This window comes from Anopheles stephensi, chromosome 3, assembly GCF_013141755.1.
Source record: "Anopheles stephensi strain Indian chromosome 3, UCI_ANSTEP_V1.0, whole genome shotgun sequence".
NCBI lineage: Eukaryota > Metazoa > Arthropoda > Insecta > Diptera > Culicidae > Anopheles > Anopheles stephensi.
Window position 1 is genome coordinate 76,282,850 of NC_050203.1, and position 18,514 is coordinate 76,301,363.

General features: G+C 41.1%; 2 protein-coding genes and 3 long non-coding RNA genes across 7 annotated transcripts; all 5 read left to right on the forward strand.

Annotated features, from left to right (window-relative positions):
• The first annotated feature begins 4,143 nt into the window (after window positions 1-4,143).
• On the forward strand, window positions 4,144-6,163 carry LOC118510820 (GATA zinc finger domain-containing protein 10-like). The gene is made up of 2 exons (XM_036053143.1): window positions 4,144-4,242; window positions 4,329-6,163. Exons 1-2 carry the CDS (start codon window positions 4,203-4,205, stop codon window positions 5,939-5,941), a joined length of 1,653 nt encoding a protein of 550 aa, XP_035909036.1. The 5' UTR covers window positions 4,144-4,202; the 3' UTR covers window positions 5,942-6,163.
• Window positions 6,164-9,571: 3,408 nt separating this feature from the next.
• On the forward strand, window positions 9,572-10,904 carry LOC118510821 (proline-rich protein 2-like). Of its 2 annotated transcripts, XM_036053146.1 has the most exons (3): window positions 9,697-9,803; window positions 9,888-10,634; window positions 10,686-10,904. In XM_036053146.1, exons 1-3 carry the CDS (start codon window positions 9,764-9,766, stop codon window positions 10,775-10,777), a joined length of 879 nt encoding a protein of 292 aa, XP_035909039.1. In that variant the 5' UTR covers window positions 9,697-9,763; the 3' UTR covers window positions 10,778-10,904. The 2 variants fall into 2 exon arrangements, with proteins under 2 accessions (XP_035909038.1, XP_035909039.1); XM_036053145.1 differs by having other exon boundaries at window positions 9,572-9,803; window positions 9,888-10,904.
• Window positions 10,905-13,901: 2,997 nt separating this feature from the next.
• LOC118510822 lies at window positions 13,902-14,283 on the forward strand. The gene is made up of 2 exons (XR_004906069.1): window positions 13,902-14,018; window positions 14,100-14,283. It is a non-coding gene; the product is annotated as an uncharacterized LOC118510822 (long non-coding RNA).
• Window positions 14,284-15,920: 1,637 nt separating this feature from the next.
• LOC118510823 lies at window positions 15,921-16,300 on the forward strand. Its single transcript, XR_004906070.1, has 2 exons — window positions 15,921-16,032; window positions 16,102-16,300. It is a non-coding gene; the product is annotated as an uncharacterized LOC118510823 (long non-coding RNA).
• A 915-nt stretch (window positions 16,301-17,215) lies between these two features.
• LOC118510824 lies at window positions 17,216-17,727 on the forward strand. 2 transcript variants are annotated; one of them, XR_004906071.1, is made up of 4 exons: window positions 17,216-17,295; window positions 17,359-17,399; window positions 17,477-17,534; window positions 17,603-17,727. It is a non-coding gene; the product is annotated as an uncharacterized LOC118510824 (long non-coding RNA). The 2 variants fall into 2 exon arrangements; XR_004906072.1 differs by lacking the exon at window positions 17,359-17,399 and having other exon boundaries at window positions 17,224-17,295.
• Window positions 17,728-18,514: the final 787 nt, after the last annotated feature.

Genomic DNA, 18,514 nt, shown 5'->3' on the forward strand with positions numbered 1-18,514 from the left:
AGACCCTCCTTGTTAAGCGCAGTCGAGAGCATCGACAGACGACCGGGTATAGAAATAAGGGAAATGTTGGCGACTAGAGACCTCGCCTACATGAGGCTCATCTACCGATTCGCCAGAGACAACGGTCTCATCCTTTGATTCCGCATCCCTATTATCCTTCCAATCCACATCCGCCACTCCTTTTTTGTTATTCGTTGTGTTGTCTTTGTCTTAAGTGTTAAGTTTTTTTTGTTGTAGTGCCACGGGTGATCCGCTGACGAAGCAACAGCATCCGGGGTCAAAGACGTCACTGTCGTAAGAAGAGAGGCAGAATTTTTCTGTAACAGTGTCCTTCATCTCTGTCTAGCCTTGATGGAGCGAGTGCAGCCTTGCTGGCGTTGGGTTCGGAGGTGGTCGGCGGGTTCAACCTCGTAATTAGCAGAGACCCTGCTGTTACGGGATGGAACTCGCCGATAGCTTCTGAATTCGGTGCTGGCTTGATCGAGCTCGGGCTATCACTGCTGGGTAGATTGAGGTCCACTGTTCACAGGCAAATGTTTGTGCTGTCACAATTGTTGTTTTCCTTCTGTTTTGTTTCAGTCCAGATCCGTTACACGGAAGGATGGAGTCCCGTGTGTACACATCTCAACCACCAACACACTCTACACAGCAATAGACCCGGACCAACAATAGAACTGGACAAACTCACCACAACCTCCACACATGTACAACCGAGCACGCCCGGGATAAGGCGAAATATCAGGGAGGAAATGCCTTGGTAATTTTTTGTGTCATTGAATTTTGTACTTCGTCAGCACATGCGGTACTGACCATACGGCGTCAAGCCGTCATAATCGAAAATAAATAAATAAATAAAATAATTCGATCAACTACCGACCGGGATGTTTTCTCCTTTCCAAAGTGCATTTTAAAAACATTCACCCAGTACTACTTATTGTCACAGACTTCGCTACTCTTCTCCAGCAAATACAACGCACAGCCTACATCATGAAGATCGCTATAGTTTTGCTTTGTTTGGTAGCGATTGGTAAGTAACTCACCACAGAAAGATTGATATAACCGGTAGTAAACACTTCTCCCATTATCTTACAGTGATCGCCACTCCCAGTTCTCGACAGCTTACGCAGTATTACCAGCAACATGAAGACCAGCAGGAGGTTAACGCTTTACTACAGCAATGGAACGTACGACGGCAATTGGGCGCTTTTGGACGATCACGACCACAGTTTGAAAGTATTACTCCACGTCTACTTTGTCATGTCCTTGATAAACAGGAAAACTGCGAGGATTTACCCATAGCATTCTGATTGTTTCAGATGATGTTGAACATGCGACGTTTAAATTTGCTTCATTTTAACTAGAAACTGCTCTATGCTGAAATACATGATTTGCAAATAAATAAAGGTTAAGGGCTGGGGAAATGCTTTCCCTACCCATTGATTTTCAAAAAGTATAGCTCAAACCTATAATTAAATGCAGTTGAAGTATGACTCATACTCACAACAACACATTAAAATTTTCTTTTAAGATCAGATAGGAAGAATCATCTTAATCCGTTATAGAAAGTGTAAGTATTCGGGGCGTAACCTTTATAGGCAATACCTGCACTACACATTTCAGACCATTTGGAGAGCCTTTTTCAACTCATCAGGACTCAACTCATTCCAGCTACGCCTGGAGATCGCCACAGCAGACGCAAACCCAGATTGACCAAGTTCCCAAAATGATCGAAGGCATTAGTCGATTCAAACCAAGATTCAACGGAGCAGATATAGGAGATACTGGACCCCTCGAAGAACGAAAATAAAGTCATCAGTCCCAGTAAGCATCTGAGATTCAACAATTCAGCTGACATCGAAGAGCTCATAAGCACCTTTCTGCAACAGATCTTACTGGAGGATCAGGAACATCTGCTGGAAACTCCAGAGGCATTATTGGACCTACATGGCTGGAACAGGCAGAATCCAACAGGTCAGACATCGGTTTGAAAGCTGCTCTAGCTCGTTCTTAATTGATTAGTTAACTACTAATAACCACAGCAAATGCCTAACATTCGATTCGTCTTGCATCATGCTTTGGTTCGATAAACTGCCTTCCCCTCACATAGTGCCTATAAAACATCCACCCTGTGCTACTCTTTTCCATAGACGTCGTTGTTCTTCTCAAGCAGACACAGTTATCAAGCTACATCATGAAGATCGCTATATTGCTGCTTTGTTTGGTAGCGATTGGTAAGAACCTCTTCTTAATGGGGTAGATACAACCGATATTAGAAGGATCTTGCTTTATCTTTCAGTAATCGCTGCCCCTAGACCTCTGATAATACCAAGGCCACCATTACGAATGCAACTGGACTGTGTAAGTGGATCACCGGGCTGTCATAAACCACGCAACGATGGAACCCTCCCGGGATGCACCTTTGGAGATATAGGATGTGAGGACGTGATTATACCAATAATTCGCCTCGGATGAATAATTAAACGCAACTGGGAAACATGATTTACACGCGGCTTAGTTTGATCGAACATTTCCGCCACGATCAGGTGCAAGTCATGACTATGTTACGGATTCGTGTTATCTTATTTTACAAATAGACCACTACTTCATAACAGTCGTGTTGAAACATTTAAATTGATGGTGGTGGATTCACAGCACCTCTCGAACTTTTCACTTGAACTTCAATTGAGGTCTAAAGACTTAAATTTAGAATTCACCTTCTTTAGATGCTTGTTGAGCAATGTAAGTCGATCCCCTGCGCCACATCAGAGTTATCAGAGCTGGTAGTGCACATGTACACACTATTTTAAGCACAAAAAACACAAATTTGCGTGTTTCTCCTTCCTTGGGCGCTATAAAACATCCACCCAGTACTACTGCTTCTCCACAAACGTTAAGCTGTTGTTCTCAAGGAGATAAAAACATCAGACTACATCATGAAGATCGCTATAGTGCTGCTTTGTTTGGTACCGATTGGTAAGAACCTCTTCTTAATGCCACAGATGCAACCGATATTCGCAGGCTCTCGCATTATCCTTACAGTAATCGCTGCCCCTAGACCTCAGATAGTACCATGGTCCATACCTCGCTTGCCACCATTACGAAGCCATCAGTATCGGCTGGATTGTTTACCAGGACTTCCTGGCTGTCCCAATGATTGGACCACAAAACCATGTCTGGGAGAGTTAGGATGTGACGGTGATTAAACCAACTGTATGTGAAGGTTCGAGTAAATAAACTCAATTACATTACAGTACAATGTATGGACAAATAACAATTCAGCATACCAAAATATACTTTTCCTTCCATGCACACTCTCTCAGACAAGCTGCAGAATTTTTGTATCAAATTAAGATCTTCTTTCGTTATCACGCTCCTGGGTAGTTTTAATTTTGAATTTGGGTAATTTTAAGTTTCTAAATCACTTGACTTACCAAGTCTTTACTTAGCCTGTTTACACCAAGGCTTTTCGGACAGTACTTCATAGTGACCCTAGTCCTACTCTTCGATTTAATCATTAAGGACTTATACAAAATCGTTCTTAATTTTGGACCTAATACTACTGAATTATTAGAAATCAATGTTGTATAACCATCCTCGAACTTATCCGCTTGTTTTATACTGATAAAAAATTCTACTTATAGATTCCAAATTATTTCTGATTTTTAAGTTAAATTTGAAGGCAACCTTTGAGAAATTACTTACGTGGAATAGAAAGCATAGCTGAACTCGGTTCTAACCACCTAATCTTTATTTAAACGAACATAGTTCCATAAGTAATACTAAACTGATCGCCTATTGCAATCACTTCACTTGACCTCTAATCTTACCTGTTGCGCTATCAAATACTGCCTTACTATAAAAACAATCCAACCACAGATTGTGACTTGAGTCCTATATATCCTTTCTAGTAACGATTTTCCAACACACAATTACTCGTTGTTTTAAAAAACTTACAGCATGTTTTTCACATTCTACAAGTAGGTGTTATCAGTTACAAGATGAACAACAAGCATATAATTTTGAAACCTATGTTAACATCATTCCTAACCTTACAACACGACCTTCGTTGCAAACTGGCGCTACAACCACCGTAAGAAATTCATTCATATTAACGCTACCCTGAACTACTATATAAATCCTAGGCGAAATCGTTTGCAGTACAGTGTGCTGGTGTGTTCTCTTCACACAAACCAGTGGAAGACATGAAGTCCTTCATAGTTCTGCTCTGCCTGGTGGCAATCGGTAAGTACGCACTGACTGAACACTGAACACTAGCGTGATCGTTGCTTAATATTTTCCTTCGCAATTCACATCTTCTTTCCCGACAGTAAGCGGTGATGTTGCCCATGTGCGAAGCTGGTTTAACCATCTCTTCCACAAAGATCAGACCCCACAAGATCAATCAACACAGGCGCCGCAAACGATTCCCGAACAAAAGCAAACGCCAGTCGCGGGTGGTAGCTTGCGGATGATGCGCGATGATGGTTTTACGAAAGACCAACAACAAGGACAAAAATTGCCACAGCAAGATCATCAGCAGCGACTAACGCCCGAAGAAAAGCAAGCCCTAAACGAGGAACGGCTTGAGGAGGAAAAAAATCGAGTCCGAAAGTTCAGAGACTATCTGAAGGGTGAAATAGCCGAAGAACAGGAGAAGCAAATAGGCCGACAGCAGCAGCAAAAGAATCTGAAAGACTTGCGAAGCCGAGAATTGAAAGATCATGACACTCTTCAGCGAGTGCAGAACGAGCAAAAACAGCAACACGAAGAGCAGCTAGTACAGCAGCTCAAACATATCGCGAAAGAGATGCAGATTCAAATGGAGGCGAGAGAGTATGAGCGGTTTGTCAAACATGTGCAGAAGGAAGAGGCCAAACAAGCCCAGCAAATACCACTACTACCGGACGTGCCGATTCCTGTTGACGGCGGCGACGATGGTGATATTCAATCGGATGTGAAGAATCCTGATGGCGATTATGGTGGTGTGCAGTATCCTGATGGCGATTATGGTGATGATCAAGGGGATTTGAAGTATCCTGATGGCGATTACGGCGGCAGCGATGGTGATGATCCATGGGGTATCAAGTATCCTGACTACTATGGCGACGTAGATGATGATGGTGATGATGTTCCACAGGATGTGCCAAAAGCTGATGTCGACGGAGATGATGGTGATGGTCAATGGGATGATCAGCAAATACCGGAAGTAGATCAGGATGAACAACTCCCGCAGTGGTATAACATCTGGCTGAAGCAATGGCAGGAGCAGTGGAAGGTGCAGGACCAGCAGCAGCAAAAGTGGCTGGAACAGCAGCAGCAACTGCAACAGCAGCAACACGAGCAGAAACACAACCAGAAGCAGCAAGATCAGCAACATCACCAGCAACAGAAAGATCTTAGGCAGCAGGGTCAGCACGATCCGGACGAGCCGGACCATCCAGATCAGCAACATCACTCGAAACAGGAAAACCTTAGGCAGCAGGATCAGCACGATCCGGACGAACCGGACCATCCAGATCACCAACACCTTAGGCAGAAGGATCAGCAGCAACACCCGGATCAGCAGGATCAACAACAACAACAACAACAACAACAACAACAACAACAAGAACAAGAGGTGAAGATCCAGCTGGGTATAGAAGAATGGAAACAGTTCGGAAGACATTTGAAACATAAAATGCAAGAAGAGACAAAAAAGCAGGAGGGCAGAAAAGTGCAGGAACAGCTCTTGAAGGATCGCAGACGTCAGGAGCTGCTAAAGCGAGGATTTGTTCCGGACGAAGAAAAAGAGAAGCGACAGGAGCTGGCCGAGAAGCTCGTACAGCTACTGAAACACTTCGCCCGGGTGATGGAGATTGAGCTGGAACGAAAAGAATTCAAGCGGTACGGAAGGTATCTGGAACGTGAGCAGGAACAGCTGACAAAGGAACAAATGGGTTAAGGAAAATAAGCAGGCGATAGCAACGACAACCGGAAATGGAACGTTCGCAGTAAGCTACACGATTTACCGGAACGTATTCTCCATAGGACCAATAGGATCGACAAGCAAAGGAACAGTCGCTGATGGAAGGGTTTAGCATGTAGATTATAAATTGCCGATGCCTCCCGAAATCTCAAGATAATGCAATAAATTTCTTGACTTTTAATGCAATTTACTCCATAATGCTCAATCTATCTGCCTGCCTTAAAGAGAAACTGCCACTGAGAAATCGGATCTACGCAGAACTGACTATCTACTATCTATCTGAGGGTAAATTTAAGCCAAGAAAGCTAGACATTTCAGGCGAACTTCTATGAAGATTGTAATACTAGAGGATTCTAATGCCAAGATTCTATTGTATGAGGAGCAAGGCAAGAAAGAACAGCTCATCCAAGGATCTAAGACTAGGTCCCAGCACTCAATTCGAATTCACCCTTGTTGTAACTCAGATCTAGAAGCTGAGATCAGTGACTGTGAAGCACTCTGTCTCAAATTTGAAATAAAACGACGTCGAGTAACTACGACGTCGGGTGTCAAACTGTTATGTTTGATGTAAGGATGGGCAGATCCGACCATTTACCGGATCGGATCTGCCCGGAGCGCTCCGCCGCCGGAGTCGAGTCCGGATCATTATTCCGCGCTCCGGTTTTTTTTATCTAGGGGGGGGGGGGGGGGGGGGGATGGGTTTGGTGCAGGGCTGGTTTGGGGCTGTATATGCAAAGCCATATGAAGATTTTGCCATAAGAAGACCGGTACCGCACCCTGTGGCAGGAAACATACTGAACACGTATGACCCGTATGAGCCGTATGACCTGTGAGGTAAGCGAAAATGCACCATTTCGCATAATGGATAAGATATTGCTGGCATTACCAAATCTGAAAAATCATTATCAGCCCATGTTTTCACCTCTTCACATTAAATCAGTAAAAACTGATGTATCAAAAATCAATTTGAGAATCAAGTAAAAAAAACAGCATCAAAACAAACTCCGGACTCGTTTTTGGTTCCGGAATCGTTTTGATTCCGGAATTGTTTTGATTCGTTACCGTTTACCGTAATGTTTACCGAGCAAGAATAGAAAAAGAAGATGTGCAAAACCAACGACGAGTAAGCAGCCGCTATTAAAGGAAAAAGAAACACAGTAAGCGAAAGTAAAAAAAGAAGAGGAAATCTCCGTCGCCTCAAAAATTCTACCCGCAAATTATACCACCAAGCAACCGTCTGGCAAAGACAAAGAAGAGAGGAGATAACGCAGAACAGTGTGCACGACACATATATTTGCAGCAGAACGGGAATCCGGAGCGCGGAATAACAAACGAGTCTGGAACCAAAACGAGTCCGGAACCAAAACGAGTCCGGAACCAAAACGACTCCGGAATAAAAATGATTCCGGAATCAAAACGAGTCCGGAACCAAAACGATTCCGGAATCAAAACGATTACGGAATCAAAACGATTACGGAATCAAAACGAGTCCGGAATCAAAACGATTCCGGAACTGGTCGGAATCGTTTTTTCGGATCGGATGGGACTCATTTATATGCTGGATCGGATCGGAATCGTGATTCCGAACCGGAGCACCCATCCCTAGTTTGATGTCATATTATGCCTGCTAACATGGAAATACTTAACGGCTAGTCATTCAATCCTTGAGAATGTGGACAAATACTCAGCAAATGTAAGGAATAATAAAGAAGACTGGTCTTACACATCTCGCAGACTTCAATGTTTAACTCTGAATGGCAAATCCTAAGTCCTTAGAAGAAACTAAGATTTTCATTAAATGATTTAGGTGGAACGATGTCAGCGATCAGGTTTCAAAGAGATCTCTTGAGAAGAATCGAACAATCGAAGATAAATAACATCTCATCGAATTTTTTTAGACAATCCTGAAACGATGTCTTCGAACGAGTCTCCTCGTAACGTTGATGAAAAGATGTATATCTTAGAGCATGCATCCAACGCCTTACCAACCGCTAACACTGCAGTTAGATCCCATAAAATGTTATCGGTTGAGTCACATGTTTGACTAACTAAGCTACATAAAACCATGTTTCTTGCGACTCAAGGTTGATAGCAGTGATAAAGGTATTGTACGCAACTAAAGATTGCAACTATTTTTTTCCATACGTACAACAAACTCATGTCCTACCAATTTGTACATACAAGCACAATAAAACGTAACAATCACGATGGAAAATCGAAACAAGGCAGCACTTTGGCCCAGGGAAAACAGTATAAAAGTCTACCTCAACAATCCAATGTTCACAGAAGTTTTGGGTGTTGATACCTCCAACCGCACGAAACAAAACGTCAGCATGAAGTTCATCGCAGTCCTGCTAATCGCAATTGGTAAGTTTCTACAACCCAATAAGCCTACCGGATGGTGAGATATTTGTTAATACGAGCTCTTCCTCCATCAAATAGCTTGCGTTTTCATGGCATCGGTTGGGGCAATGGAAACTAGACGTCCCCCTAGATACCTGAGGCAACAAGACTGTGGATTGTATGGAAAGTGTTGGCCAAACTCGAACAGCGGAAAGCGCGTCGTACGTAATGCGATCAACGAGCAATAATCAACCTTCGATCAGCAGGCACAATGTACGTGGATGATTGTTCAAATTTTAGCTTAATGGTGCGCGCGGTCAACTTCCATCGTCCGTACGTTCCAGGGAGCACGCAATACGAACAGAAATCCATTACGGATAAGATCTGGTCGAGTTCCAGTTCTGCGAAGCACAAGGACTATTATTTTCGTCACTTGTGTCTATGTATAACTGAAGCTACTCGTGAAATGCAATAAAAACAACACCAAACCAACCGTTTCTACCTTTGCTGAACATAACTGAGCTCTTTAAATATTATTAGTGAAGAATCTGTTCTGATTGAGAAACAAATTGGGTGGAACGATATCAAACTTTCCCTCAGTTAATAAATCTATCCCATTCAAATGTATTCTTTTCTCACGTTATTACAATTTTGACAGCTACGGGTTATTTAAAGCCCTAAGTATTGACAGCTGTCACAATAACATTACTTCAAATGAGATGTGTGTTTATGGCATTATTATACTTTCGGTGTGATGCTCATTAATCTATATTTAGAATTCTGCTCAGTCTAAGGAGTCGAGGACAGATTTGAGAGGACTCGACAATTGAGACTACGTATTTTTGTTATCCAGACGTTATCAAAGAAACTGCCATTCCTATTAGAAGACCACAAAGCCTGCGGAGAGTTAAGGTCTAAATAACTTAATAAGAGCTAGAACATTAGAAGAAACTACTAAAATGATAATATTGCTCAGGCCTCGTTTGGACCTCTTTGGACTTTGCAAGTCGTAAGAAAGGCCACACATCTTCCAGCCCGCAACGGCTAAAATCTGTGAGTCATATAGCATTACAGAGCTGAGCTCCAGGTACAAGGCCCGTTAAGCAAGGGTTAGGAACTGAACTTACAATCAGCTAAGTACATTCATACGTGTACATTTTATCCCATCAATCTCAATTATGCACAGTGTATTGCAATATTGGTCGTATCATGCACAGTTGCCTTTAGTAATGATCTAAATTAACCACAGTTAGGTTCAATAACGACAACACAACAACTACCAGTATCGTGTAGAGTAAGTTAGCAATTAATTTTCCTTCGTACACAAAACTAACGTGCCAAATCAATTTGTCCACAAATTGCATGCTAAATGAGCTATAAAAGCGGCAATTCGCCTAACCACATTGCTCAGGGCTAAAGGGTTTTGATAGTATCCGGTCTAGAATTCTGGCAACCATGAAGCGTTCGATAGTTTTGCTTTGCCTAGTGGCAATAGGTAACCTTATCGTATCTCCAAACTCATGATCTACTCACACCAAAGAAAACTTCACAATCTTATCAATCTTTTTTCCATTTACAGCTAGTGCAAGACTGCTCGCGAAACGGCAAGACTCACAGCAAACTCAGGAAGTAAAGCTTGTCCATCTCCCTGCCAGGCAGGCAGCAGCAGAAGAGTTTCCCCTAGAGCAAGCCGTTCAACAGCAGCAACCCGAACCGACACCCGTCAAAGTTCCAGCAGCAAAGCAAGAACCGACCACTCCACCCGGTGAACCGGCAAAGGATAAGCAACCCCCACAGCACGTTCCTCAGACTAAAGCTCCACATGCCCAAGAGGTGCCAAGCACTAAATCTCCTGTAAAACAAGCGGAAACTAAAACGCCTCAAGGACCTTCGAGTGAAAAGATTAAAACTTCCCCAGAACCGAAATCTCCTCGAGCCGAGATTGAAGGCGTTCCAGGCACGAAAACCCCACAGACACAGGTCAAAGGTCAAGTTCCGGATACTAAAACTCCTCAAGGACCTGCGAGTGAAAAGATTAAATCTCCTCCAGAGACGAAATATCCACAAGGACCACCGAGTGCCCAGGTTAAAGGTGTCCCAGAGACGAAATCTCCACAGGGACCCGCGAGCGAAAAGATCAAAACTCCACCGGAACCTAAATCGCCACGAGCTGAGATCGAAGGCGTTCCAGGCACGAAAACCCCACAGACACAGGTCAAAGGCGTCCCAGAGACGAAGTCTCCACAAGGACCTCCAAGTCCGCCGATCAAAGACTCTCCCCCGGAAGCGAAGGTTCCACAAGGACCTCCGAGTGCGCAGATCAAAGGTGTCCCAGAGACGAAGTCTCCACAAGGACCTCCGAGTGCGCAGATGAAAGGCTCTCCCCCGGATACGAAATCTCCACGTGCTCAGGTCGAACAAGTTCCAGAACAGCAAGTCCAACAGACTGAAAAGCAGACGAAGGGTTAATGTTTACAGACAGGTGCAATGAAATCTAATTTCAAGTCTTGACACCGTACATAACAGTTACCATACCGAAAGAACTAAAGGAACATAGTATGACAAACAGGTCAATAAATGAACGATGAAAAGATAACCAAGCAATGGAGTCATTGAGTCAACCTCACATTAAGGTTGAGTTAAAAATTAAATTTAAAAGGGATAGATAAAACCAATTTATTGGCTTATTTATTGTAACAACTTCGTCAGATGGCTAATCGAAGACCAGGTTAAACAGAAATCTTTAAATAAGGAACAATACCTCAAACACTTATCGGGGAAGGAGTCATGCTCTAATCCAATGACAAAAGTTCTCCAGGACCTCTTGGCTCTCTCCAGGATGATTAGATCTGTCTAATTCTCGGATATCTAGACAATTCCTGAGACGATTTCAGGTGGATAGCTCGGAGGAAGAGATAACAACGGCGCCGGTCTACACATAGTAGGACCTGGGTTCAAATCCCTTCCACACCGTTCCCCAGTTTTGAGGACTGACTATCCAACTACGTGATATCATTACGTCTCGTAAGCCAGAAATGGCAGCAATGACCTTAATGTCGTTAGGCCAAAAAGACAGAAAAAAAGTATATAGCTCAATTAATGGTGCGTAAATTACCAACGCTATACTTTTCTACCATAAGTACCAAATCAGAAGTCTAGCTCATGGCTATTGGCTACAAATCACGAATGCCTTTCAATCGGAAAGTATTGCTTTTCATACACTTATATGCTTGTATTATGTTCAATTTATCAGGTACACAGCTTCAACTCGAATCACTACATGCTATATATGTTAAGTTAATATCAGAACCAATTGTTTCAGAATTCACCTCGGGACCTGATGGCCTATAAAACTCGCCACTCACATTCATTCGGTGCGCTGTGTTCTACGACAAACCACAATGGCATTCTCACATAAACTTTTCTTCCTTACGGTTCTCGTGCTGATTGTAGCAGGCAAGTCCCATAACAGACACTATACTTTAACTAGAAAGGATTAATCAAATTTACTCTCTTTCTTCCAACAGCCTCTCTTGTGGTAGTTTCTGCCGCTCCACAATACACAACTTATCCGCCCAGGCTGATGAGACACATTCGGAACGCGATGAACTACCCTGGACAGTTCATTTCGACTCCCTGGGTTGGTTAGCCGGGCCATGGTTGATGCGGGTTCATTTTTCATAAGATCATCGAAACAAATGGAATAAATGCTGATCCTGAAGAAAACATTTCGATTTTTATTATTTTCTTCTTCTTCTTAAGCACTACAACCGCTGAAGGTCTCGGCCTGTCATTTCTAGCTTTCTGTGACTTGATTTTACCCATAGCAGGATAGTCTATGAACCCCGTATTTTATCTCAGTTTAAACGAAAACATAGACTTTAGAATCTGATACAGCAGATGGCTATAGAACTTCTAACTTAAGTGCTCAGAATATAGGAGCTAATCCTCGTAGAACACTTCTGAAGCATTGAATCTTTTTAATCGGTTTGCCTATTCTCTGGTGAATCTATAATCCAACTTTTCTTGCATTACGACCTTTCGATTGCATCGAATAGCTGATTGATTGATTGGAGTTGAAAGAAAATACAAGTATCCCAAAATATTAAAAATAAGGCTTTGTAAAAAAATCATTTCTTTATAATTATAATTAATCGAATAGTTGAAGCAGTAGTAAAAAAAATGCAATTATAAAATATTTAAGTACTTATAGTGCTATAAGATAGCCTCCACCGTGGGATAGGTGCAGTAGTGGGATGTGTTGTTGCAGTTATAGTTTACTAAGTATTCATAACGAAAACCAAATAAAAATTTCACTATTTTCCTAGTGACACATACACTTATGGCATTGCTTAAGCATTATAACATATAACACTTTTTGATACTAAATAATAAAAATGTAAATTACTGAAAAATCTATGAGAATCTCTTAAGGGTCCTCATAAATAATTAGTTTTGCTCAGGAGTAGCTGCCTTAAAACTACTAGTTTTGCATGCTTATTATATACTACAACTCAACATGTTCCTATTATCAACTACCCAACTTTAACCCTAATTTTTACATTCTACACAAGTAAACTTTACATACCAAGTTACGTTCCCAAATTCGTCATAGGACCTGAAGCACTATAAAACTCCCAACTCACTTCCCACACGGTGCTCTGTGTTTCGACAATCTCAACAACGATGGCAACCTCACATAAACTTATCTTCCTTACGGTTCTAGTGCTGATTGTAGCAGGCAAGTCCAACTACTAACAAAACATTCGAATTACTTTAACTCATACCACGTTTTTCTTTCGTAATAGCTTCCTTTGTGGTAGTTTCGGCTGCACCACAATACACCACTTATCCGCCCAGGCTGTTGAGACGCATTCGGAGCGCGATGGAATACCGTGCACAACCGGTCCATTGGTTTGGCTAGCCGAGTGGAAGGGCTATTGAGCGTTGTTCAATTTTGGAAATGAACAGCATGCTGTTTCATATAGAAATAAACACAATCAAAGCATAAAGTACTGCAAGTTTTTGATTATTTATTGCTTAGTTCAATTTGAAAGAAGAGATAAAGAATCTCTTCCTGGTACACCAGCTGGTTGATTTATTGATCTTGATCTCTCTGATTCTTGAACTTTTTCGGTTATGAGGCATTGATATAATTTGTGAAAAAATAATAAGTATCGGAAAAAAAGTAAGTTAGATTCAGTAATTATTGTCTACCAATGACAGGACCAGGTACAGAATCCCGTCCCAGTCGTCTCCTCGTGTGCAGGACTGACTATCCAGCTACGGGTACCATCAAGTCTAGGAAAATCAGTAGTGGCATTCCAAGACGGCATAGCAATTGCAGAGACAAAGAGGAAAAAGTATTGAAAATAGACAATAGAAAAAATCAATATTTGTTGACAGTTTATTTTAATTAAAAAGTATTATAAAACTACTATTTATAACAAGTAACGACATTAACTGAATGTAAAGTAGTATTATTATTGGACCTTTTTTGTACCGTAGGTTGGTGCAACCCTTGACTAAGTCTACTAAGTCACGCTTACACAATTTTCTATGCATAATACTTTGTACATACTATATAACAGTACATATAACCTTCAAAGCTCAGCACTGCTGCCAGACAAATCGAAACAAGCAACGGAGATGGCATCCAAAATCATGGGAAAACTTTTGTACCTTACTCTTCTAGCGCTCATTATAGCTGGTAAGCACGGATTACGAAATTTTATCTATAGTCACCTAATCACAATTTCATAATAAACTCCTTATTAATCTTACTTTCCAGCTATCGCTCACGTAAGAGCTTATGCTCCATCTACAACATTTCCTCCTCTCGAACTTACAACCGAGCGTCCTATCTGTGTGGGCGAAGAATGTCACGAAGATGATCACTTACCGTAGAATGTTGCTTAAATAAAATAGATCAGCAAAATACTGTCACTCATGCAAGAGCTGATCCTGCCACAGAAGCTTCAACCGATTCTGATTTATGTATTGCCTCGGAGTGTTGGCCGTTCCCTTGGAGGTTTAGAGATTGAAATGTTACCCGAACAAGATATGTTAACACGTTCCCTAGTTGAAACAAGAGCATTCAGAGCATTAGCATGAAAGACACTTGCATCAGTCATCATCTGATGAATCTGTATCGTTCTGGAGCTATCATTCCAGAAGTATCGATGGCTAGAATCCCGCCGGTATCATCTACTAGTAACAATTTTCATATAAAACCAGCTAAAAAAATGCTTCCATGCATGAGAAGCAATAAGGAAGCATTCTAATAAAGAACAAGCAATCAAATTCAATCATCATTCTACTCTCAAATATACGTTTAGAAACATTTGGAATGGTCTTAGTAATATAAATAAAAAATATATAATTTAGCTCAATCCTTATGAGCAAAACGAACCATAAACAGACAAGTGTTCCGTTAAGCTTAGTATAGTACTAGCACATGTACAGCTTGTGCTATAAAAATGCTATAAAAATTGAGTACAAAGCAAGGGGATGCTAACAAGTCACACCCTTGATGGAGTTATTAGTGACGCATTCATGGCTGATACTCGAGCAGTATAAAGTGCGCAATTAACTTACACAACACTCCGACTCGCATCAAGTTTCAAGCCATAACAGCACCGCCATGGAGAAGTTGTTCTTGTTTACGATTTTAACTCTCTTAGTAGTTGGTAAGTGGGGCACACTAAAGCTACACCTGTAGGATAGCACGGTTTACCATCTGATTTTAGCTATGAATATTTCATTTTAAACCCAATGACTTTTGATATACGATACTTCTAACAATTTGATGACATCAACAGCAATCCAATAGCTGGACAGCGAATAGTCTGAAATTACTATATTTTTATAGCATACAAGGCCCAGCAACTTTCATATGAATCCAACTTTAAAACTTCAATCCAATTTGTCATTCGCAGCGACCCTCGTCGACGTAACTACAGCTGGCCTGAGGATGGCAGTTCCTAGACAAATGTGTTCGAATTTGGACGGTACATGGTAATGTCCGCATTTTTATTGGTGGGGTTAACCTACTACCAGGAAGCGGTGGAGTTCATTCCGATGTCGTGAATGTAGAATGACACCACTTCAGTGTGTAATAAAGCTTCATTGTTCAAAATCAATCCTTTTCTCTTCAATTATTTGTTGACTATCAGTTTGTGTATAGTAGAAGATGACTGATGTACATACACTTAAGCAAACACCCAAACAACCCTAACCAGATAGTTCCATTTATTACGAGTTCTCACTAAGCTACTTTTAAGCTTCAGAGAAGTAAAAAAAATATGTTTAAATAATTAAACCAACCCGTCCTTGACTAAAAGTCCCACAAATTTCTCATAGAGAGCGCTTCATACCAGAAAGTACATGAGTAGGAGAAACAGAGTGCAACTCCCTCGTTCGAAAATTCGCCTTGCGAGTAAGCAGTGACTTCAGCCTAAAGAAATTCGTTCAAATGCCCTTTTTGACTTGTAACTTTTGTGATTAACATGTGTTATTTTTAAAATTGTTTATAATCACAGGACCTACTTACATGCAAGACATTGGATTAAGTCATTAGGTACACAATCAGCCCCAGAATCTCAATCAGTATAAAATCAGCAGAGCACAGCAATCCACCTGCCTGATGCAAACAGCGGCAGAGCGTTACAACATCACTATGGAGAAACTTTTCCTTTTCGCTATTCTGACACTCTTAGTAGTTGGTAAGAGATTTGCACAGTTTTTTCCTAAGTTCTCCAAAATATAAACAATTTCCCCTCTCTTCTTTGCAGCATCGTTGATCGATGTAACGACAGCGGCAGTCTTAGTGGCACCAGCAGGATGTACGATTATGGATGGTAGAATTTTGTGTCCGTTTTGGTGGTATGGTTAAAATTTTATTCAAACCATGCTGCTCAAATCAAGGACATCGGCTCCATGAATAACGATTTTGAAACATCACTCAATAAAATTTAAGAAAAAAAACACAAAGTCTTACATACAGTTGGTTTTGATGCCTATTGATCGTATGCTCAACTAGGTTACTCACTTAAATCACTGTTAAAGGAAGCGATAATTACTACGGTAAATCCCTAAGAGCTTATTCAACCATTTATAATTTGCTTTTTGGGAAAATATTTATATTAAAACATTGAAATAGCAGGAGATGACGAAATGCATCCAATCAATCCAGCAATGCAAATAACGAGTAACACAAAGAACAATCTTATTTGAAGTTCAACTAACATTAAATTCTTATTTTTTATTCATCTTTCTACGCTTTTAAAGGAGCCCACAATAACAGTAAATTTAAAACAAAACAGGTTAGCAAATTTTAAAGTAAAGGTTCTTCTTCCTATTCAAGAAAGAATCTTGGCCTAACGACCTCTTAAGGTCATGCCTTCTGCTTGACTCGTTGATACTGGGTAGTTGGATGATAGCCAATTCTCACTATGGAAGAATGGTCCAGATGAGATTTGAGGTCCCGGTCCCGGCCGTGTGAAGATCGGCGCCGCTATCGCATCTACCACCCGGTGCAATGTATTTACTTTAATATAAGTAATTACCTTAATACTTTTATTATTAAACAGCTCTTATGACATAAAAGTTTTTATTTAAGCATCGGTGCATTTATGAGAAAAAGAGGAATTTTTGTGTGAATTTACTCAAGTGTGAACCCGATGACAAATGTGTTCTGTTATCCTTTTACTACTGGCATCAACTTTTATTTTTGCTTAGTTCTTAAAACAAAACAACTTTTTAATTGTTTTTCTGTTACATTTACGCAACACAACACATTGCATGACTATTTGCGTACCATGTTAATTGCAAAAAACTAGAAAATTTATTCGAACATTTCAGCACCGTTTCAATATAAAAAGGCTCCCGAAGCAAAGCTTCTTTACCAGTGTGGCTGAGATCAATCTACGCGCAACATCAATCAATCATGAGGTTCCTGCTGAAAGTGTTCCTTTTTGCACTCATCGGTAAGTAGCTACAGTAGTCTAACGTTTTGCAATAAATTTTTCCTATTTTCACTTTCCGGATAGCTCTGATGGGATTGGTTTCTGCCCAAGATGAAGCAAAAATTGTAAGTTTGTTTTTTTTTTCGCCTCCAGTTTTTATTGTTGAACATTTTGATCATTTAATTGCTAATTTCCCTTACAGAGAGATTATGAGAGACAGTGCCTAGAGCACAATCTACCGAAGAATTGCTGGCAGACAGGTAACACGGCCTTTATCATAGCGAAGAAAAACGTACTATTATGGCAAATCATATGCATCTATTTCTAGCGAAACCACCATTGCGGTAAGCCAGTACTGCAACAATCACCAAGAAGGGTTGCTGATGGTAGTAGTGAGCTGATAAGTTGACTGAAATAAAAGTTTTGTTTTAAGTCGATGGAAAAGTAAAATAAATAATTTGTAAATTTGCATAAGCCAATTGAGTTTTTTGTTAATTTTTGCATTAAAATTTTCCTTTGTTGCTATCAAACTAAAATGTATTCACCATACAGCAGCATTACTTACTTATCAGGCGCTACAACCGCTTTGCAGTCTTGGCCTGCTGCAACAATCCTCGATATCGCTCACGGTTTAGCGCCGTCGTCTGCCAATCCGTTATCCCGGCCGTTCTGACTCCTCTGGACGTCTTGTGGACGGCCTTAAAGGACTTTACGGGCTGGGACGTCCGGTGTGATTCTCGTGACGTGACCAGCCCACCAGAGCCTGGCGAGTCTAATTCGCTGCACGATGGTGAGATCATCGTACAGTTCGTTGAGCACGTCAGTGTAGCGGCTCCTCCATTGTCCTTCCACACATACAGAGCCAAAAATCCTTCTGAGCATTGGACAGAGTCCATGTATCAGAGGCGTATGTGAGTACTGGAACTATAAATGTTCTGTACGATCCCAGCTTCGTCCGTCGCGATAGGTATTCAGAGTGGACATAAACTCCTGCGTATATCAGTGTTTGTTAGCAGGCCTGCTGGTGGTGCACCTGCCTTACAGGGACATCTAATTCAATTTGATGGATAAGAAGAGATAATGCTTTAGTCTAGAGGCTCAAGACAAATAAGTAAATGTTAAAACGCTCTACTTTACGCTCAAAAGTACTGTCTGACTGTCTAAAACTTTAAATAAAATATTAACAAATAATTAAAGACTTAAAAACCCCTTTAAAAAACCTTTCTAATCGTTATTTTTC

Coding starts and splice junctions, on each gene's coding strand:
- LOC118510821 (XM_036053145.1), top strand. CDS start 9,764: ATGAAGCGTTCGATAGTTTTGCTTTGCCTAGTGGCAATAG. Junction 9,804..9,887: donor GCTTTGCCTAGTGGCAATAG/GTAACCTTATCG, acceptor TTCCATTTACAG/CTAGTGCAAGACTGCTCGCG.
- LOC118510820 (XM_036053143.1), top strand. CDS start 4,203: ATGAAGTCCTTCATAGTTCTGCTCTGCCTGGTGGCAATCG. Junction 4,243..4,328: donor GCTCTGCCTGGTGGCAATCG/GTAAGTACGCAC, acceptor CTTTCCCGACAG/TAAGCGGTGATGTTGCCCAT.